Source organism: Pelodiscus sinensis, chromosome 12 (assembly GCF_052426305.1).
Source record: "Pelodiscus sinensis isolate ZL-2025 chromosome 12, ASM5242630v1, whole genome shotgun sequence".
NCBI lineage: Eukaryota > Metazoa > Chordata > Testudines > Trionychidae > Pelodiscus > Pelodiscus sinensis.
This window is the reverse complement of record NC_143063.1, coordinates 832834-855367: the sequence shown is the minus strand read 5'-3', so window position 1 is coordinate 855367 and position 22534 is coordinate 832834. Positions and strand designations below refer to the sequence as shown.

Genomic DNA, 22534 nt, shown 5'->3' with positions numbered 1-22534 from the left:
CCGAAGACAGTGACCAAGCCATTTGTCTCGTGCCATCCCTCTCCAGCCTTCCACAAACCTTGGGCAGGGACACCACTCCTACCCCCTGGCTAATACCACTCCATGGACCCAGCCTCCATGACTTGATCTCACTTCCCTTTAAACTCTGTTCTAGTTGTAGCCTTCACAGCCTCCTGCAGCAAGGAGTTCCACAGGTTGACTCTTTGCTTTGTGAAGAACAACTTTCTGTTACTAGTCTGAAGCCTGCTACCCATTCCTTTCCTTTGGTGTCCTCTAGTCCTTCTTTATGGGAACTAATGAAGAACTTTTCTATATGCATCGTCTCCACCCCACTCATGCTTTTAGAGACCTCTATCCTGTCCCCCCTCCGTCTCCTCTTTTCTAAGCTGAAAAATCCCAGTCTCTTTAGCCTCTCTTCATATGGGACCTGTTCCCAACCCCTGATCATTTTAGTTGCCCTCCCCTCTCCCAGCCTCTCTCTTCCCCTCTCCCACCTCCTTTTCCCAGTCTGCCCCAGTTTTGTTCAATAAAGACAGATTCCATTTTGGAAGACACGTTATCTTTATTTTGTACATCAAGAAGAGGGGCTAGGGAAGGGTAAGTGGAAGGAGGTGAGGGAGGAATGGGGCACGAGCCCCCAATGGGGAGGACTGGATTGGCTCTGCGGGCTTCTGGGGGTGGAAGCTCTCCTGCAGCCCCCCAATTGCCCCCTCTCCCCAGATGGCAGCCTGTGGCAAGGGCAGCCGGTCTGATGGCCGAGTGCTGTGATGTGCCCAGTGTGGACACTCAGGGCACTCCAAGCCAGGACTGCTTTGCAAGCGGGGCACCCCTGAGAACTGTCTGTCCAGGGTGGGGGTCGGGTCCCTTTAAGCACAGCCCTCGGCTAGCCTGAGGCAGCATCTCCACGCTCTAAGTCCTCCTCTGATGCCCTGCCGGCACTGCTTCCGGCCATCCTTAAGCCCGGTTCAGGGTCCACTTAATGTGGACATGCTAGTTCGAATTAGCAAAACGCTAATTCGAACTAGTTTTTTAGTCTGGATCCGTTAGTTCGAATTAGCTTAGTTCGAATTAGTTAATTAACTAAGTTAGTTCGAATTAACGTTGTAGTGTAGACGTACCCTGAGATAGGTACAAGAGAACATTATCCTGCATTCACAGTCCACACCCCAGTGCAATAACCTTTGTACGACCTATGCCGTGCGAGGCATCACTGGCAAACTCATAATTTGCTGGTCAGGATTGTCCTGGAAAATGATGTGCCGAGACAGCCTGTGATGTGATAGGACTCACCTGTAAGAGGTTATTAACACATTACAAAACCCCACAGCACTGCCCAAATCGATGCTGGAGCACGGGTCTGTCCTAACCATAGGAATGTGGCTTGTCTTAACTGAGCATTAAGCAGTGGACAGAGTCGTCAAGCATGAAGGGAAGACAAAGGAAGTTCAAAGAGATGACAAAACCAGCAGGAAACAACAATCTAAATAGATTGATTCTCTGGCTCCTGGGAATCAGCTGGAAACATTTTTCAAGAGAGGGACTGAAACCATACACAGGAGACACACTGCAGGCACCTGTCCCTCTCTCTGCCCATTGCATTCAGTGCCCCTGAAGAGACAGAAAGAAAACGCTGGACTCTGGGGAAAGGGTCGTGACTGCGAGCTTGGTCACTAATCGGAGAGAACGCTGCTCAAACCAATGGACAGGCGTTGACAAGTGGTTTACCTTGATTTTTGAAACTTTCTAACTTACTGCCTCATTGCTTGCACTCGCTCAAACCCCTGCTTTCTAGAATAAACTTGTTTATTATTATTTTATCTAACCCAGCGTGTTAAAGTGTCAGGGAAATGCTGGAAGGGACCTCGAGAGGCATCAAGTCCAGTCCCCTGCCCTCACGGCAGGACCCAGCACCCTCTAGACCATCCCTGGCAGGTGTCTGTGCAACCTGCTCTTAACTATCTCCAGGGATGGGGATTCCACATGCCCCCCAGGCAACTTATTCCAGTGTTTGACCCCCCTGACAGGTAGGAACATTTTCCTAATGTCCAACCTAAACCTCCCTTGCTGCAGTTTAAGCCCCTTGCTTCTTGTGCTAGCCGCAGAGGCCAGGAAGGACAATTTTTCTCCCTCCTCCTTGTGACACCCTTTTAGATACTTGAAAACCGCTATCATGTCTCCTCTCAGTCTTCTCTTTTCCAGACTAAACAAGCCCAATTCTTTCAGTCTTCCCTTATAGCGCTTGTTTTCTGGACTGTTAATCATTCTTGTTGCTCTTCTCTGGACCCTCTCCAATTTCTCTGCATCTTTCTTGAAATGTGGTGCCCAGCACTGGACACAAGACTTCACCTGAGGCCTGCTCAGTGCAGAGCAGAGCAAAGGGTGAGTGTTACAACGTGGAACTCTGACTGAGCTTGCAACCTGGCAGCAGGACAGGCTAGCTGCCACATCTTCCTAGGCCCTCGAAGGGCTTGTGCTGGCGTGGTGACCCTGTCCAGCCCCAAGGCAGCTGCGGCTGCAGGGCTATTTTTAGTGCACTAGGTTGGTGGGAGCCAGGTGGGTACGTCTCACTGAGCTAGGAATGACACCTTTTGTTCCAGTGTAGATGCCCCTGCAGCTACAGGAGTGAAACCAGCATCTACCTGCTTTCATCGCTAAAGGCAGCCGGTCGGACCCTGAATACAAATGGGGACACAACCATGTAAGAAGAGGGACCAGTGTGTCCCCACCAAGAGCCACCCGCTGACTGGGTAAGAGCTGGCGCCAAGAGATGAACCCCTGTATGATTGGAAGGTCTCTAATGCTGCAGAGAATACAGCACTGTGCCTGGGAGCCATGGTGGGGTCCAGGGCATCCTAGCTCCTCCCTCCTCCTTTACCTGGAAAGAGGTGGGATGCAGCCCTCCATGGGCTGCACCGTTAGGCAGTTAATGTAGCCTTCTGAATAGCGTGAGCCATCTCTGAAAGCAAAGCTGAAGGCCTCGTTCTCGTTGTTAATCATGTGAACCGTCTGGCGGGCCTCATGTCCTGGGGGGAGACACAGGAATGAGACAGGAAACCTTTAGTTGTCGTGACAGGCTAGCATGGAAACAGCCACCCCTCAGTGTCTCCAAAAAGCACAGGGCTTGCCCGAGCCTTTTTACCATGCAGATGGGCTGAGGTACAAAGGGCTCCCGTACAGAAGGAGCATTAATGCAGAATGTGGAGTGAATCCAGCGTCTGTACAAGCAGAGGGAATCGCTAGGCGTACTAGTGAACAACACGACTGTTTCTCATAGAGCTGAGTGTGGGAAACATCACGTCCAAGCTAACCCAGAATTCGGTACCCTCCTCATCACTATTACTTATAGCTTGCATTGTGGTAGCACCACGGAACCCTGGGCCTGCACTGGGACCTGTCAGGCTAGGCACTGTGCAAACACACAGCCCAGGACTAAGGGGGTGTCAACCCGGGAGGGGAGATAAACCCTCCCAGCCCACTGAGGGACAAGCTAACATTTTGAAGACAGCAGTGTAGCCGTGGCAGTGCCCTCCGGCCCATCCACCACTTGGTCTGAGCTTGGGTGGCCAGCCCGTCTCCAGTAGCGCCATTGTGTTGTTTTTAGCACACTAGCTCAAGTGGGCTCCCGCTTCTCTGTCCCTCTGGGCTGTGAGGCGTCTTACCAGCTGCAGTGGAGATAAACCATCCATTTAACAGCAGAGCTCCATGACATGTAATCAGCAAGGAGACAGGATGGGGAACAGAGCTCTGACAAAAATTTCCAAACCTCTAAACGTTTTCCGAAAGCAGCTAATGTCGGTTAGTGCATGTGGATGGCAGGCTCTCAGCTGGAATTACCAGGGAAAGTCACTCACTTCTGATACAGGCCAATAAAACCTTTCCATGGGACCAACCTCCCAAGACACTTACATAATGTACTGGTGAATGGGTGGATGGGTTGGTGTTCAGCTGACCACAGAAGCACTAGGAATAAATCTGAGTTCTTTTCTTTAATCCACCCTCCAGGTCCGGTGTCACCCTCACCAGTAATGAGCAACTTTGCTTGAGATATTTGAAATCTGACACCCCTTCTACCCTTCAGCCCCTACCAACCTAACACAAAGAAGAGCAAATTAATAACATCTGTAAAAACCAGACAAAACCCTTCCTCAACACCACCCTGTGCAAAGTTCTGAGCCTGAAAAAGGTGAAATGCCAGAAGCTGCATGAAATCAACTATGACCTTTGCTAGTTAAGAGCATAAAAACAGTCACATTGGGTCAGACCAATGGTTCATCCAGCCCAAAGTTCCGTCTTGTAACAGTGGTCAGTGTCAGATGCTTCAGAGGAAATGAAGAGAATTGGGCAATCCTCTCTCATATTCTCCCTGCTTCTGGTAGCCAAAGGTCCTGGGACACCCCAAATATGGAGTGGCATCCCTTGCCATCTTAGCTAACAGCTACCAATGGACCTATCTTCCTAACCCTATCCCTTATCTAATTCTCTGTTGAACTCAGTTACACTTGTGGCCTTCACAATATCCCCCAGCAATGAGTTCCACAGGTTAACTGTGCAATGCATGAAGTCCTTTTGTTTGTTTTAAACTTGCTGCCTGTTAATTTCATCAGGTGACCCTGGGTACCTACATTCCTGATTTTATAGACCCCTATCAGATCCCTCCCTCTTGGTTATCTATTTTCTAAGCTGAAAAGTCCCAGTCTTTTAAAGTCTCCTCATCGGGAAGCTGTTTCATACCTTAATCATTTTTGTTACCCTTCTCTGGACCTTGAAGAATTCAAGGCATGGGAGTATCATGGATTTATATAGTGGCAATATAAGATTTTGTGTCTTATTATCTATCCCTTTCCGAAGGGTTCCTAACATTAGCTTTTTTGACTCCTGCTGACCATTGCTATTGATTTGACATGGAAAATTCCAGACACTACGGTGATGGGCAACAGTATGACATCTAGGCTACAAGGACAGAAATTACTTTGCTTCTTTGAAGCGCTCTTTGCCGCTTCCAGCCTCTATTTCGAATACGTTAAATAGCAGAATTAGGGTCACCAGTGACGCCAGAACATTGCATTTCTGCACGGAGGAAGACGTGGGAGGCAGCCGCTGCCATAGCCCCCCAGTGCGGGACACAGAGCCTGTCCTCACCGACTAACAGAGAGAAATAGTTCAGGTGGGATCTGTCCAGAGAAACTGAGGGGTCAGTGGTGTTGCCGACCAACAGGAAGGGGACTGAGATGTTGTGTTCGGGAATTGTGAAGGTCCAAAATGATTCTGTGATGCCCAGGTGCTGAGGGACGAATGCAAACGTGACCTGAGGAAGAGAGGGAATTCAATCAGGTGACTGCTGATGGAGTGGTGGTGCAATGGGTGATACACCAGACTGTATGGGACCCAGGAATGGGACAAGTGTTATACCCTCTATGGCTCATGCTACAGAACACCCTCATTGCACAGCTCAAAGGCTGTGGCACACTCAGATTCGTGGACTGGAGCTGCACTGGGGTTGATCAGAATGGCCATGTTCTTATGGTGTGGCAGGCACCACTCCCTTGCTCTACCAGCACAGCACAAAGGGTTTCTCAGCTCTTCAGGACCTTGTGCAAACCATGGCCTCATTGAGGAATGAATGCCTGCAGGCTTTCCCGTGAACAGCCTTTAGCATAGATGGGTCAGCCAGTGAGTGGGCAGGACTATGGTAACCAGGAGACGTGTTGAGTCCAGCAATCTCTAGGGCACACTCAACCCATGGGACACCAAGGATAGCCCAGACAGCACTTAAGCTGCCCTCCCTCTTTCAGTCCCTCCCCATGCCTTCCCCTCAGGAAGTGATGCAAGTTGGCACTACCTGCACCTGCAGAGCTGAAACAAGCATAGCTCTTTACAGGGCTGTGCAAGAGTCACGAGGTGCATAGCATGAGATCTGTACAGCGTTGGGAGACACCCCGGGGTCAGCTTCCCTCCTACCTCTGCCTTCTTCTCAGGCCGGATCTGGCCCATTTCTGTCAGACAGCTGAAGACCGGCTGTTCTTGTAGGTCTTCTGGCTGTTCGCAAACCCACTGGAAGGAGTAGGTGGAATTGGTGGGGTTCACAAGCATGAAGGTCCTGGCCACACCAAACAGAAAGTGCCATTAGAAAGGGAACACTGGTACTGTTTGTACTGGGAGCTAGCGGCTCGGCTGCTCAGCAGACATGCGACACTGCCAGCTCTTCCACGGGGACTGCTTGGTACCCCCATGGACTTCCACTGCTACAGGCATGGCAGTTCCATCCCATTTCCAGTTCTGGAGCAAGCCCTGCTCCCAGGCTGGCTGGAGACCTTTACCACCTGTAAAGAGACCCTGAGGTCAGCCTGCTGCAGACCCTGGGGCTGGCGTGATGAGGGTCAAACCCCACATGGCAAGGCTCCTTATGAAGCGGGGCTCTCTAGAGGGTTGTTTCCTTCGCTGTCCCAGTCTAACTGACATATTCAGTCGAAAAGAAAAGAAAAGAAAAGAAAAGAAAAGAAAAGAAAAGAAAAGAAAAGAAAAGAAAAGAAAAGAAAAGTGCTCGCCCATGCCTAGGATCTGGGGATGTGATGGATAGGAGGCGTGCTGACCAGCACCCAGTGACTACGGGGTTAAACTCCGGTAGCTAGCAAGGGGTTGGCAAGGGACCAGGAGAACCAAGCGAGCTAAGAGAGCTGAAGTTTGACCCAGAGCTAGATACCTTGCCTGCTTTCTGTGTGTGGGAGAGACACAGAATGATTCAAACCCAGGCAGGATTACCCGGCCTCCAAGGAATCTGGGGCATGGAAGTGGACTGAACCAAGAGAAGATTGTGAATAAATAAGGGAGGGAAGCGAATCTAGTTGTGATCCGAGTATTTTTCTTTATTTGGTGGTTTGGTTTGGACTGGTGAATCTCTGCCTCCCCTTCCCATTTACCAGCTAAGCATTGTCCCCACAGTTTCATTTGGTTTCCCCAGTTGCTTTGTAACACCTAGCAACCAAGTCTGCGCGCTCCAGTTTATCTTTTGTTTTGTAATAAAAATCACTTCTTGAAGGCGATGCTCTGATTCTGGTGCCCTGGAAAGTACAGGAGGACTGTCTGTCTGTGTGTGTCTGCAGGCCTCAGACCAAGAGGTCAGCTACCAGAGGCTGCAGCTTGTTTTGCTCTTTTCTTTTTTCAAGTTCTTTGGGGCAAAAGAGCTTGGGGTACCCCTGAGGAAGAATTCAAGTGTTTGCCCCTGGTTTTAGGGATAACATCACTTGCTGGTGGCAGCTACTTCCCCTCCCCCTCCAAAGTCAGTGAATCCGTGACTCTGGGGGAGTTTCTGTAACCAAAGCCTGTAGAGGCAAAGTATATTTAAAGTCTTTGCGGGCCCCCACCTGCTGCACTCGAAGTGCCAGAGTGGGGAACAGCCCTGACAGGGGACCAGCAACGTTTGTGGCAGGACTGGATGGGAGAAGAACAGATGGCTAATCTATGTTGCTCTTGTCTGCCCAGAAGCATAGGTGGTCCATTGGGAGCACAGGAACAGTGCAGCACCTGTGCCACAAGGAGACTAGAAGACTGAGCCGATAGCGGCTGATTTGTGGCAACAAGTCAGCTGGTCAAACACTCCCCACACCCACCTGCTGCTCCGAGTGTGCACTCCGAGGGACGTAAACTCAATCACCCTGGCGGTGGAATCCAGCGCAGCACCCTGGGACCCTTGCAGCTCTGGGTTGTGCCTGCTTGTGGCAAGGTAGTCAGAGTCCTCCAGCTCAAAGTGGCAGTACGGAAGGAGGCTTCTCCCCGTCACAGCTACTACGGGGCCTTGGTGATTGGGCTTCAGGTTGGGGATGCTGAGAAGAAATGGAGCAGTGTGACCCAGGCGGAGGCTTCACACCCTGTCTCTCAGCAGACACACTCAGCAGCGAGTCCAATGGCAGCTCACTCAGCGGTGTGACAGCGAAGGGGCAGTAACTCCCCAGTGGGCAGTAACTCCTTAGTGATTGCTAAGCACACGGAGGCTGTGCTGGTGGCTCAGTATGGAACACCCAAAAGCCAGTACTAGTGATCAGACCTCTTGAGGCTCAAGTGACTCCCCATCCCCACGGTCCCTTGGTGTAAGTCCCCAGAATGGTACAAGCCAGGCAAAGGGGCAGGCTCTCTTTGTATCCAGTGCTCAGCTGGTTAACATTTGTTTGAGGGCAGCTTTCCCACTGTTTCAGGTTCCCCTGCTGACCATCTCCCCCCAGTACCAAACAGCCTACGGGATGGCACGGGCTTGCGCCAGGGCTAATGGCCTGCACGCTGGGATGCAACAGGCAGCAGGCTTTTGATGCCCTCTAGAGGCCTGAGCTTTCCTCAGTTGCATTCGTGGCTCATCCATTTCACACAGCACCAAACCCTCTTTACACCCCGGCCCGTTGGACGATCATTCACACTTGTCAAGCTGCCATCCACCCTGAGCACTTCCTACCTGCAGAATATGTGGCCCTCAAACTCTCCCACCTCCAGTGGGGAGAATTTCAACAGGAATTGCTGCTTCTTCCCGGCTGGAATAATGCCACTGCTGGGTTCCACGGAGAATGGAGGCAGAGCAGCCACGGCGAACATGAAGGACGAGACACTCTCCAGAACACTGCCGTGCTGGCTAGCAGGGCGGCTGCATGGCATTTTGGTGGAGACAGCAGACGTGGCAGATGGGAGCTCCCCTGAGTTCAGGAATGGGTGGTTAGGTCCATTCCCTGGGACTGTCCGTGAGCCCTGACCCCTTGCCTCAGTGTGATGGAGAGAAGGCTGAGGGGATCAGGCTTAGAGACCCACAAAGGCAGCCCCTCTTCACAAGCCCTTTCCAGGAAGAATGAAAGGGGCAATGGCACTTCATGGCGTCGCTTCTGCAGCGCCTCTTATTAATGCCTCCTCCAGTGAGAGCCAAGGGATGGTGGGAAACGGGGCAGCTGCAGGGATGCATACGCTGAAAAACCTAAACAATTCCAGGGAAGGGCAGGCCACCACAATGCAGAGACACCACAACTCGCTGGCCTGAAACCTCTGTGACCGAGGCTATGTGAGTATCGGTCAGGACCACGGCTTAGAGCCATAGAACACTAGGAGGGACCTCGAGTCTAGTCCCCTGCCCTCATCCCTGAGAGATGTCTGTCCAACCTGCCCTTCAATATCTCCAGTAGGGCTGTTAAACGATTACAAAAATGAATCGCGATTAATCACGTGCACTGCCCCCTTGAAATGCTGCGGCGGCGGCGTTTCAAAGGGGCAGTGCTGCAGAAGCCCGGGATCAGCTGGAGGGAAGGTACAGAGTCCATCTAGAACAAGGGGACTAAGGACAACACAGGGAAATACAGACCAGGCAGCTTGACTTCTGTGCAAAGGACTGGACCAGGAGACCTCTCGAGGTCCCTTCTAGCCTCACAGTTCTACAATTCGTGCTGTAAAATGCTGAGTGATGACTCCAAATGCAGGCGCTCGTGCTGGGAACAGCGACCTCTTGGCCTCACACCGGGTATTTTGGCATCTTTTTCTTTTCTCGTTTGTTTGAACAATCACTTAAAGACATTCATCCCTGCTTACCTCCAACAACAACCCCGCTCCCACCTATGCCCCCTTGATTCCATCACCCCGTGGTGCTCCCACACGACTGGCCCATGCTCCCATTTCAGCTCCTGACCCTCCCCAAACAACTTCCTCCCTAGACCTCTTTGGCTGTTGCGGACCTTTCCAGAGTGCCCGGCAGCTCTGCCACAGCAGCTCTGGGCACTCCGAAGGTGGGGGGCAGGAAAGACAAAAAGGACAAGTTTCTTCAGACCTGAAAGAAGCCACTTGCCTGAGGCTGATGGGGGAGGACACGGGGAGGGCACCAAAACTCTCACATCATCTTCAGAACTGTGCTGGGGTGGGTGCCTCTGGCAACGAGGCCCAGACCAGTCCCTGAGTGCTGGGGTGCCAGGAGGAGGCTGCGGCAGGGAGCGCCAGATGAGGGGGAGGAGGCCGACTGTCATACCTTCAGGACTGTGCTGGGGTTGGTGCCTCTGGCAACGGGGCCCAGACCAGTCCCTGAGTGCTGGGGTGCCAGGAGGAGGCTGCGGCAGGGAGCGCCAGATGAGGGGGAGGAGGCCGACTGTCATACCTTCAGGACTGCACGGCAACAGTTCTTCAGGGAAGTTGACTGCCCTTCTGCTGTCCTCCATGCCCACCTTCCAGGAGTACTCCAAAGCCACAGTCCCCTTATTGGCCATCTGGAACCTGCAAAAAGAAGAAGAAATCCTTGTCTAACAAGGGCCAAGCAAGCGCTGAGATCATCACTGACGCTCGGATTCGGACCCCCTTACTCGTGCTGAGCAGCTCTTTGCTCTGCAAGTTGTTGCACCAATTGGAATGGGTCCATGTGCGCTACGTGGCTTGTGGAAGTGGAACATAATGTGGCCCATCCTGCCTGCTACGGGCCCTGGGGGCGTCCCTAGCATCATGCCTGCACCAATCTACATCTGCTGCAGGGGCTGGTACTAGTGGGTTATGATTGCAGGGTTTCCACTTCTGCATCGTGCAACTGACGAACCTTTTACATGTCTGACAGCTTTGGCATTCGCCGTCAGCGAAGTGCATCCGCTCTCAGGCTGGGGCAGGGATCTTGGCTGAACACGGGCACTGTGAACGCCGGGCAAGAATGACTCCAGCAGGAGTTCTGAACATACAAGGCTTGCAGGCGGGGTGGCCCTAGACTAGCTGCCAGCAACTGGTGCCCTAGGCAAACCAGGCAATCGGAGCCCCCCCCCCCCAACCCCTCAATGATACTGCACCACCATCTGGCGCCCATTGAACTCGGAGCCCTAGGTGAACCAGGCAATCGGCGCCCCCCCCCCAACCCCTCAATGATACTGCACCACCATCTGGCGCCCATTGAACTCGGAGCCCTAGGTGAACCAGGCAATCGGAGCCCCCCCCCCCCAACCCCTCAATGATACTGCACCACCATCTGGCGCCCATTGAACTCAGAGCCCTAGGTGAACCAGGCAATCGGCGCCCCCCCCCAACCCCTCAATGATACTGCGCCACCATCTGGCGCCCATTGAACTCGGAGCCCTAGGTGAACCAGGCAATCGGCGCCCCCCCCCAACCCCTCAATGATACTGCGCCACCATCTGGCGCCCATTGAACTCGGAGCCCTAGGTGAACCAGGCAATCGGCGCCCCCCCCCAACCCCTCAATGATACTGCGCCACCATCTGGCGCCCATTGAACTCGGAGCCCTAGGTGAACCAGGCAATCGGCGCCCCCCCCCAACCCCTCAATGATACTGCGCCACCATCTGGCGCCCACTGAACTCGGAGCCCTAGGTGAACCAGGCAATCGGCGCCCCCCCCCCACCCCTCAATGATACTGCACCACCATCTGGCGCCCATTGAACTCGGAGCCCTAGGTGAACCAGGCAATCGGCGCCCCCCCCCAACCCCTCAATGATACTGCACCACCATCTGGCGCCCATTGAACTCGGAGCCCTAGGTGAACCAGGGAATCGGCGCCCCCCCCCCCCAACCCCTCAATGATACTGCACCACCATCTGGCGCCCATTGAACTCGGAGCCCTAGGTGAACCAGGCAATCGGCGCCCCCCCCCCAACCCCTCAATGATACTGCACCACCATCTGGCGCCCATTGAACTCGGAGCCCTAGGTGAACCAGGCAATCGGAGCCCCCCCCCCCCAACCCCTCAATGATACTGCACCACCATCTGGCGCCCATTGAACTCGGAGCCCTAGGTGAACCAGGCAATCGGAGCCCCCCCCCCCCAACCCCTCAATGATACTGCACCACCATCTGGCGCCCATTGAACTCAGAGCCCTAGGTGAACCAGGCAATCGGCGCCCCCCCCCAACCCCTCAATGATACTGCGCCACCATCTGGCGCCCATTGAACTCGGAGCCCTAGGTGAACCAGGCAATCGGCGCCCCCCCCCAACCCCTCAATGATACTGCGCCACCATCTGGCGCCCATTGAACTCGGAGCCCTAGGTGAACCAGGCAATCGGCGCCCCCCCCCAACCCCTCAATGATACTGCGCCACCATCTGGCGCCCATTGAACTCGGAGCCCTAGGTGAACCAGGCAATCGGCGCCCCCCCCCAACCCCTCAATGATACTGCGCCACCATCTGGCGCCCACTGAACTCGGAGCCCTAGGTGAACCAGGCAATCGGCGCCCCCCCCCAACCCCTCAATGATACTGCACCACCATCTGGCGCCCATTGAACTCGGAGCCCTAGGTGAACCAGGCAATCGGCGCCCCCCCCCAACCCCTCAATGATACTGCACCACCATCTGGCGCCCATTGAACTCGGAGCCCTAGGTGAACCAGGGAATCGGCGCCCCCCCCCCCCAACCCCTCAATGATACTGCACCACCATCTGGCGCCCATTGAACTCGGAGCCCTAGGTGAACCAGGGAATCGGCGCCCCCCCCCAACCCCTCAATGATACTGCACCACCATCTGGCGCCCATTGAACTCGGAGCCCTAGGCGAACCAGGCAATCGGCGCCCCCCCCCAACCCCTCAATGATACTGCACCACCATCTGGCGCCCCATTGAACTCGGAGCCCTAGGTGAACCAGGCAATCGGCCCCCCCCCCCCCCCCCACCCCTCAATGATACTGCACCACCATCTGGCGCCCATTGAACTCGGAGCCCTAGGTGAACCAGGCAATCGGCGCCCCCCCCCAACCCCTCAATGATACTGCACCACCATCTGGCGCCCATTGAACTCGGAGCCCTAGGTGAACCAGGCAATCGGCGCCCCCCCCCCCCAACCCCTCAATGATACTGCACCACCATCTGGCGCCCATTGAACTCGGAGCCCTAGGTGAACCAGGGAATCGGCGCCCCCCCCCAACCCCTCAATGATACTGCACCACCATCTGGCGCCCATTGAACTCGGAGCCCTAGGCGAACCAGGGAATCGGCGCCCCCCCCCCCAACCCCTCAATGATACTGCACCACCATCTGGCGCCCATTGAACTCGGAGCCCTAGGTGAACCAGGCAATCGGCGCCCCCCCCAACCCCTCAATGATACTGCACCACCATCTGGCGCCCCATTGAACTCGGAGCCCTAGGTGAACCAGGGAATCGGCGCCCCCCCCCCCCAACCCCTCAATGATACTGCACCACCATCTGGCGCCCATTGAACTCGGAGCCCTAGGTGAACCAGGGAATCGGCGCCCCCCCCCCCAAACCCCTCAATGATACTGCACCACCATCTGGCGCCCATTGAACTCGGAGCCCTAGGAGAACCAGGCAATCGGCGCCCCCCCCCCCAACCCCTCAATGATACTGCACCACCATCTGGCGCCCATTGAACTCGGAGCCCTAGGTGAACCAGGCAATCGGCGCCCCCCCCCAACCCCTCAATGATACTGCACCACCATCTGGCGCCCATTGAACTCGGAGCCCTAGGTGAACCAGGGAATCGGCGCCCCCCCCCAACCCCTCAATGATACTGCACCACCATCTGGCGCCCATTGAACTCGGAGCCCTAGGTGAACCAGGCAATCGGCGCCCCCCCCCCCCAAACCCCTCAATGATACTGCACCACCATCTGGCGCCCATTGAACTCGGAGCCCTAGGTGAACCAGGCAATCGGCGCCCCCCCCCCCAACCCCTCAATGATACTGCACCACCATCTGGCGCCCATTGAACTCGGAGCCCTAGGTGAACCAGGCAATCGGCGCCCCCCCCCCCAACCCCTCAATGATACTGCACCACCATCTGGCGCCCATTGAACTCGGAGCCCTAGGTGAACCAGGCAATCGGCACCCCCCCCAACCCCTCAATGATACTGCACCACCATCTGGCGCCCATTGAACTCGGAGCCCTAGGTGAACCAGGCAATCGGCGCCCCCCCCAACCCCTCAATGATACTGCACCACCATCTGGCGCCCATTGAACTCGGAGCCCTAGGTGAACCAGGGAATCGGCGCCCCCCCCCCCCAAACCCCTCAATGATACTGCACCACCATCTGGCGCCCATTGAACTCGGAGCCCTAGGTGAACCAGGCAATCGGCGCCCCCCCCCCAACCCCTCAATGATACTGCACCACCATCTGGCGCCCATTGAACTCAGAGCCCTAGGTGAACCAGGCAATCGGCGCCCCCCCCCAACCCCTCAATGATACTGCACCACCATCTGGCGCCCATTGAACTCGGAGCCCTAGGTGAACCAGGCAATCGGCGCCCCCCCCCCCAACCCCTCAATGATACTGCACCACCATCTGGCGCCCATTGAACTCGGAGCCCTAGGTGAACCAGGCAATCGGCGCCCCCCCCCAACCCCTCAATGATACTGCACCACCATCTGGCGCCCATTGAACTCGGAGCCCTAGGTGAACCAGGCAATCGGCGCCCCCCCCCCCCAACCCCTCAATGATACTGCACCACCATCTGGCGCCCATTGAACTCGGAGCCCTAGGTGAACCAGGCAATCGGCCCCCCCCCCCAACCCCTCAATGATACTGCACCACCATCTGGCGCCCATTGAACTCGGAGCCCTAGGTGAACCAGGCAATCGGCGCCCCCCCCAACCCCTCAATGATACTGCACCACCATCTGGCGCCCATTGAACTCGGAGCCCTAGGTGAACCAGGCAATCGGCGCCCCCCCCCAACCCCTCAATGATACTGCACCACCATCTGGCGCCCCATTGAACTCGGAGCCCTAGGCGAACCAGGCAATCGGCGCCCCCCCCAACCCCTCAATGATACTGCACCACCATCTGGCGCCCATTGAACTCGGAGCCCTAGGTGAACCAGGCAATCGGCGCCCCCCCCAACCCCTCAATGATACTGCACCACCATCTGGCGCCCATTGAACTCGGAGCCCTAGGTGAACCAGGCAATCGGCGCCCCCCCCCAACCCCTCAATGATACTGCACCACCATCTGGCGCCCATTGAACTCGGAGCCCTAGGTGAACCAGGGAATCGGCGCCCCCCCCCCCAACCCCTAAATGATACTGCACCACCATCTGGCACCCATTGAACTCGGAGCCCTAGGTGAACCAGGCAATCGGCGCCCCCCCCAACCCCTCAATGATACTGCACCACCATCTGGCGCCCATTGAACTCGGAGCCCTAGGTGAACCAGGCAATCGGCGCCCCCCCCAACCCCTCAATGATACTGCACCACCATCTGGCGCCCATTGAACTCGGAGCCCTAGGTGAACCAGGCAATCGGCGCCCCCCCCCCCAACCCCTCAATGATACTGCACCACCATCTGGCGCCCATTGAACTCGGAGCCCTAGGTGAACCAGGGAATCGGCGCCCCCCCCAACCCCTCAATGATACTGCACCACCATCTGGCGCCCATTGAACTCGGAGCCCTAGGTGAACCAGGCAATCGGCGCCCCCCCCCCAACCCCTCAATGATACTGCACCACCATCTGGCGCCCATTGAACTCGGAGCCCTAGGTGAACCAGGCAATCGGCGCCCCCCCAACCCCTCAATGATACTGCACCACCATCTGGCGCCCATTGAACTCGGAGCCCTAGGTGAACCAGGGAATCGGCGCCCCCCCCCCCAACCCCTCAATGATACTGCACCACCATCTGGCGCCCATTGAACTCGGAGCCCTAGGTGAACCAGGCAATCGGCGCCCCCCCCCCCCAACCCCTCAATGATACTGCACCACCATCTGGCGCCCATTGAACTCGGAGCCCTAGGCGAACCAGGCAATCGGCGCCCCCCCCCCAACCCCTCAATGATACTGCACCACCATCTGGCGCCCATTGAACTCGGAGCCCTAGGCGAACCAGGCAATCGGCGCCCCCCCCAACCCCTCAATGATACTGCACCACCATCTGGCGCCCATTGAACTCGGAGCCCTAGGTGAACCAGGCAATCGGCACCCCCCCCCAACCCCTCAATGATACTGCACCACCATCTGGCGCCCATTGAACTCGGAGCCCTAGGTGAACCAGGCAATCGGCGCCCCCCCCAACCCCTCAATGATACTGCACCACCATCTGGCGCCCATTGAACTCGGAGCCCTAGGTGAACCAGGCAATCGGCGCCCCCCCCCAACCCCTCAATGATACTGCACCACCATCTGGCGCCCATTGAACTCGGAGCCCTAGGTGAACCAGGCAATCGGCGCCCCCCCCCAACCCCTCAATGATACTGCACCACCATCTGGCGCCCATTGAACTCGGAGCCCTAGGCGAACCAGGCAATCGGCGCCCCCCCCCCCCAAACCCCTCAATGATACTGCACCACCATCTGGCGCCCATTGAACTCGGAGCCCTAGGTGAACCAGGGAATCGGCGCCCCCCCCAACCCCTCAATGATACTGCACCACCATCTGGCGCCCATTGAACTCGGAGCCCTAGGTGAACCAGGCAATCGGCGCCCCCCCCCAACCCCTCAATGATACTGCACCACCATCTGGCGCCCATTGAACTCGGAGCCCTAGGTGAACCAGGGAATCGGCGCCCCCCCCCCCAACCCCTCAATGATACTGCACCACCATCTGGCGCCCATTGAACTCGGAGCCCTAGGTGAACCAGGCAATCGGCGCCCCCCCCCCAACCCCTCAATGATACTGCACCACCATCTGGCGCCCATTGAACTCGGAGCCCTAGGCGAACCAGGCAATCGGCGCCCCCCCCCCCCTCAACCCCTCAATGATACTGCACCACCATCTGGCGCCCATTGAACTCGGAGCCCTAGGCGAACCAGGCAATCGGCGCCCCCCCCCCAACCCCTCAATGATACTGCACCACCATCTGGCGCCCATTGAACTCGGAGCCCTAGGCGAACCAGGCAATCGGCGCCCCCCCCCCCCCAACCCCTCAATGATACTGCACCACCATCTGGCGCCCATTGAACTCGGAGCCCTAGGCGAACCAGGGAATCGGCGCCCCCCCCCCAACCCCTCAATGATACTGCACCACCATCTGGCGCCCATTGAACTCGGAGCCCTAGGTGAACCAGGCAATCGGCGCCCCCCCCCAACCCCTCAATGATACTGCACCACCATCTGGCGCCCATTGAACTCGGAGCCCTAGGTGAACCAGGCAATCGGCGCCCCCCCCAACCCCTCAATGATACTGCACCACCATCTGGCGCCCCATTGAACTCGGAGCCCTAGGTGAACCAGGCAATCGGCGCCCCCCCCCCCCAACCCCTCAATGATACTGCACCACCATCTGGCGCCCATTGAACTCGGAGCCCTAGGTGAACCAGGCAATCGGCGCCCCCCCCCCAACCCCTCAATGATACTGCACCACCATCTGGCGCCCATTGAACTCGGAGCCCTAGGTGAACCAGGCAATCGGCCCCCCCCCAACCCCTCAATGATACTGCACCACCATCTGGCGCCCATTGAACTCGGAGCCCTAGGTGAACCAGGCAATCGGCCCCCCCCCCCAACCCCTCAATGATACTGCACCACCATCTGGCGCCCATTGAACTCGGAGCCCTAGGTGAACCAGGCAATCGGCGCCCCCCCCCCCAACCCCTCAATGATACTGCACCACCATCTGGCGCCCATTGAACTCGGAGCCCTAGGTGAACCAGGCAATCGGCGCCCCCCCCCAACCCCTCAATGATACTGCACCACCATCTGGCGCCCATTGAACTCGGAGCCCTAGGTGAACCAGGGAATCGGCGCCCCCCCCCACCCCTCAATGATACTGCACCACCATCTGGCGCCCCATTGAACTCGGAGCCCTAGGTGAACCAGGCAATCGGCGCCCCCCCCCAACCCCTCAATGATACTGCACCACCATCTGGCGCCCATTGAACTCGGAGCCCTAGGTGAACCAGGGAATCGGCGCCCCCCCCCAACCCCTCAATGATACTGCACCACCATCTGGCGCCCATTGAACTCGGAGCCCTAGGCGAACCAGGGAATCGGCGCCCCCCCCCCCAACCCCTCAATGATACTGCACCACCATCTGGCGCCCATTGAACTCGGAGCCCTAGGTGAACCAGGGAATCGGCGCCCCCCCCCAACCCCTCAATGATACTGCACCACCATCTGGCGCCCATTGAACTCGGAGCCCTAGGCGAACCAGGCAATCGGCGCCCCCCCCCAAACCCCTCAATGATACTGCACCACCATCTGGCGCCCATTGAACTCGGAGCCCTAGGTGAACCAGGCAATCGGCGCCCCCCCCCCAACCCCTCAATGATACTGCACCACCATCTGGCGCCCATTGAACTCGGAGCCCTAGGTGAACCAGGCAATCGGCGCCCCCCCCCAACCCCTCAATGATACTGCACCACCATCTGGCGCCCATTGAACTCGGAGCCCTAGGCGAACCAGGCAATCGGCGCCCCCCCCCCCAAACCCCTCAATGATACTGCACCACCATCTGGCGCCCATTGAACTCGGAGCCCTAGGTGAACCAGGGAATCGGCACCCCCCCCCAACCCCTCAATGATACTGCACCACCATCTGGCGCCCATTGAACTCGGAGCCCTAGGTGAACCAGGCAATCGGCGCCCCCCCCCAACCCCTCAATGATACTGCACCACCATCTGGCGCCCATTGAACTCGGAGCCCTAGGTGAACCAGGGAATCGGCGCCCCCCCCAACCCCTCAATGATACTGCACCACCATCTGGCGCCCATTGAACTCGGAGCCCTAGGCGAACCAGGCAATCGGCGCCCCCCCCCAACCCCTCAATGATACTGCACCACCATCTGGCGCCCATTGAACTCGGAGCCCTAGGCGAACCAGGGAATCGGCGCCCCCCCCCCAACCCCTCAATGATACTGCACCACCATCTGGCGCCCATTGAACTCGGAGCCCTAGGTGAACCAGGGAATCGGCGCCCCCCTCCCCCAACCCCTCAATGATACTGCACCACCATCTGGCGCCCATTGAACTCGGAGCCCTAGGTGAACCAGGCAATTGGCGCCCCCCCCCAACCCCTCAATGATACTGCACCACCATCTGGCGCCCATTGAACTCGGAGCCCTAGGCGAACCAGGCAATCGGCGCCCCCCCCCCCCCAACCCCTCAATGATACTGCACCACCATCTGGCGCCCATTGAACTCGGAGCCCTAGGTGAACCAGGGAATCGGAGCCCCCCCCCCCAACCCCTCAATGATACTGCACCACCATCTGGCGCCCATTGAACTCGGAGCCCTAGGTGAACCAGGCAATCGGCGCCCCCCCCCCCAACCCCTCAATGATACTGCACCACCATCTGGCGCCCATTGAACTCGGAGCCCTAGGTGAACCAGGCAATCGGCGCCCCCCCCCAACCCCTCAATGATACTGCACCACCATCTGGCGCCCATTGAACTCGGAGCCCTAGGTGAACCAGGCAATCGGCGCCCCCCCCCAACCCCTCAATGATACTGCACCACCATCTGGCGCCCATTGAACTCGGAGCCCTAGGCGAACCAGGCAATCGGCGCCCCCCCCCAACCCCTCAATGATACTGCACCACCATCTGGCGCCCATTGAACTCGGAGCCCTAGGTGAACCAGGCAATCGGCGCCCCCCCCCAACCCCTCAATGATACTGCACCACCATCTGGCGCCCATTGAACTCGGAGCCCTAGGCGAACCAGGCAATCGGCGCCCCCCCCCAACCCCTCAATGATACTGCACCACCATCTGGCGCCCATTGAACTCGGAGCCCTAGGTGAACCAGGCAATCGGCGCCCCCCCCCAACCCCTCAATGATACTGCACCACCATCTGGCGCCCATTGAACTCGGAGCCCTAGGTGAACCAGGCAATCGGCGCCCCCCCCCAACCCCTCAATGATACTGCGCCACCATCTGGCGCCCATTGAACTCGGAGCCCTAGGCGAACCAGGCAATCGGCGCCCCCCCCCCCAAACCCCTCAATGATACTGCACCACCATCTGGCGCCCATTGAACTCGGAGCCCTAGGTGAACCAGGCAATCGGCGCCCCCCCCCAACCCCTCAATGATACTGCACCACCATCTGGCGCCCATTGAACTCAGAGCCCTAGGTGAACCAGGCAATCGGCGCCCCCCCCCCCCAACCCCTCAATGATACTGCACCACCATCTGGCGCCCATTGAACTCGGAGCCCTAGGTGAACCAGGCAATCGGCGCCCCCCCCCAACCCCTCAATGATACTGCACCACCATCTGGCGCCCATTGAACTCGGAGCCCTAGGTGAACCAGGGAATCGGCCCCCCCCCCCCCAACCCCTCAATGATACTGCACCACCATCTGGCGCCCATTGAACTCGGAGCCCTAGGTGAACCAGGCAATCGGCGCCCCCCCCCAACCCCTCAATGATACTGCACCACCATCTGGCGCCCATTGAACTCGGAGCCCTAGGTGAACCAGGCAATCGGCGCCCCCCCCCACAACCCCTCAATGATACTGCACCACCATCTGGCGCCCATTGAACTCGGAGCCCTAGGTGAACCAGGCAATCGGCGCCCCCCCAACCCCTCAATGATACTGCACCACCATCTGGCGCCCATTGAACTCGGAGCCCTAGGTGAACCAGGGAATCGGCGCCCCCCCCCCCAACCCCTCAATGATACTGCACCACCATCTGGCGCCCATTGAACTCGGAGCCCTAGGTGAACCAGGCAATCGGCGCCCCCCCCCCAATCCCTCAATGATACTGCACCACCATCTGGCGCCCATTGAACTCAGAGCCCTAGGCGACTGCCTCGTTTGCCTGTATGGACAGGCTGCCCCCGCTTGTAGGCTTTGGCTCTCACTCGTACAGGACTCACTCTATGGACCAAAATAAATGGAGCCGGCCTGCGGGAGGCCTGGAGCATCTCTTTGCACTGCACCTCGCTCTGTCTAGTTCAGGCTGTGTGAGGCAGAGTGGGGTGACGGACGATTTCTCCAGCAAAGGAGGAGCTGGAAAGCAGAACGTAAGTAAGCAAGCTGGGCTCTGGCGTCTGGGTTCCAGCAGGCAGTGCAATGGCAACAGGCACCAAGAAGCAGAGGGAGTAGAACCCCTCCCCTGTATTTCCATGGCGCCTCCCTATCCGAGGTGGTTTGCTCATGAGAAGGGTGCCTGAAGAGGGACAGGGAAGGGAGATAGGAGCATGGGAGGGTGCGCCTGCACAGCAGGGCTAACGTCGAATTAAGCTTCGCAACTTCAGCTTCATCAATTGCACAGCTGAAGTCATGCATGGACACTTTTCAAAGACACCATAGCTGCGGCCCAACTTAAAAGTATACCCCAAATTAAAAAACACATTAAGAGAGTCAAAAGAGTGCCCCCATGGCTTACCAACCAAGTAAAAGAAGTAGTGACAGGTAAAAAGACGTCTTTTAAAAAGTGAAAGTCAAATCCTAGTGAGGAAAGTAGAAAGGAGAATCAACTCTGTCAAATGAAGTATAAAAATCATAGCTATAGTAGCCCAGTGTCTGTGACTCTAACGCTGAAATGCCGGCTGTTGCCTCTGGGCGGCGCTGCTGCCTCCCACCGTGGTGCTCGGCGGAGTTCTGCGCCGCTCAGCCGGGCCGCGGCGGGGGAGCCAGCGGCCGTTGGGGCTCCCCTGCGGCAGCCCAGCTGCGTGGTGCAGAAGTCAGCCGAGCACCACGGTGGGAGGTGAAGGGAAGCGGGGCAGTGACGTGCGGCGTGACAGCGGCTCCAGGCCCTGCCCCCTGGCCATGAACATCACCGCCCCCCCCCCTTTGCCTCCCGCCGTGGCGCTCAGCTGACTTCTGCGTCCCTCAGCTGGGTCGCCGTGTGGGAGCAAAAGGCATGAGTGACCGTTTGGACACTGTGCTCCCCATGCAGCATGGGCAGCACAGAGCCCAAACGGCCATTTGGGCGCCACGGTCCCCCAACTGAGAGGCAGGAGGGGAAGGAGAAGAGAAAGAGAGGCAGGAGGCAGAGGAGAGGGAGAGAGAGAGAGAGAGAGAGAGAGAGAGAGAGAGAGGAGGAGGTAGTAGTAGGAGGAGAGAAGACTGACATGGATGAGAAACCTGAAAATCCCATCTTATGACGGGCTAATTGGCTAGTATAAGAAGAAAAGCCAAAAAGGACTTTGAAGAACAGCTAGCCAAAAACTCAAAAAGTAATAGCAATGTGTTTTTTAAGTACATCAGAAGCAGGAAGCTGGCTAAACAACCAGTGGGGCCCCTGGACGATGGAGATGCTAAAGGAGCACTCAAAGACGATAAAGTCATTGCAGAGAAACTAAATGAATTCTTTGCTTCAGTCTTCACAGCAGAGGATATTGGGGAAATTCCCAAATCTGAGTCATTCTTTTCAGGTGACAAATCTGAGGAATTGTCTCAGATTGAGGTGTCATTACAGGACTTTTAGAAAAAATTGATAAACTTAACAGTAACAAGACTGGACCAGATGGCATTTACTCAAGAGTTCTGAAGGAACTCTTGAAATTGTGGAACTATTAACTGTGGAATGCAACCTATTATTTAAATCAGCTTCTGTACCTATAACTGGAAGATAGCTAACACCAGTATTTAAAAAGGGCTCTAGAGATGATCCTGGCAATTATAGACCGGTAAGTCTAACATCAGTACCGGGAAAATTAGTTGAAATTATAGTAAAAAATAAAATTGTCAGACACAGAGATGA

General features: G+C 56.8%; 1 protein-coding gene across 6 annotated transcripts in view; it reads right to left on the bottom strand.

Moving 5' to 3' along the window:
• HYDIN (HYDIN axonemal central pair apparatus protein) overlaps window positions 1-22534 on the bottom strand; it is a 389432-nt gene that overhangs the window by 25290 nt on the left and 341608 nt on the right. For all 6 annotated transcript variants that reach the window (XM_089781371.1, XM_089781372.1, XM_089781370.1 and 3 more), the window contains 6 exons: window positions 10109-10224; window positions 8441-8675; window positions 7608-7820; window positions 5959-6097; window positions 5140-5305; window positions 2876-3023 (listed from right to left, as the gene is read on the bottom strand). In XM_089781371.1, the coding sequence (XP_089637497.1) occupies window positions 2876-3023; window positions 5140-5305; window positions 5959-6097; window positions 7608-7820; window positions 8441-8675; window positions 10109-10224 (1017 nt within the window). The remainder of the gene's footprint in view (window positions 1-2875; window positions 3024-5139; window positions 5306-5958; window positions 6098-7607; window positions 7821-8440; window positions 8676-10108; window positions 10225-22534) is intronic.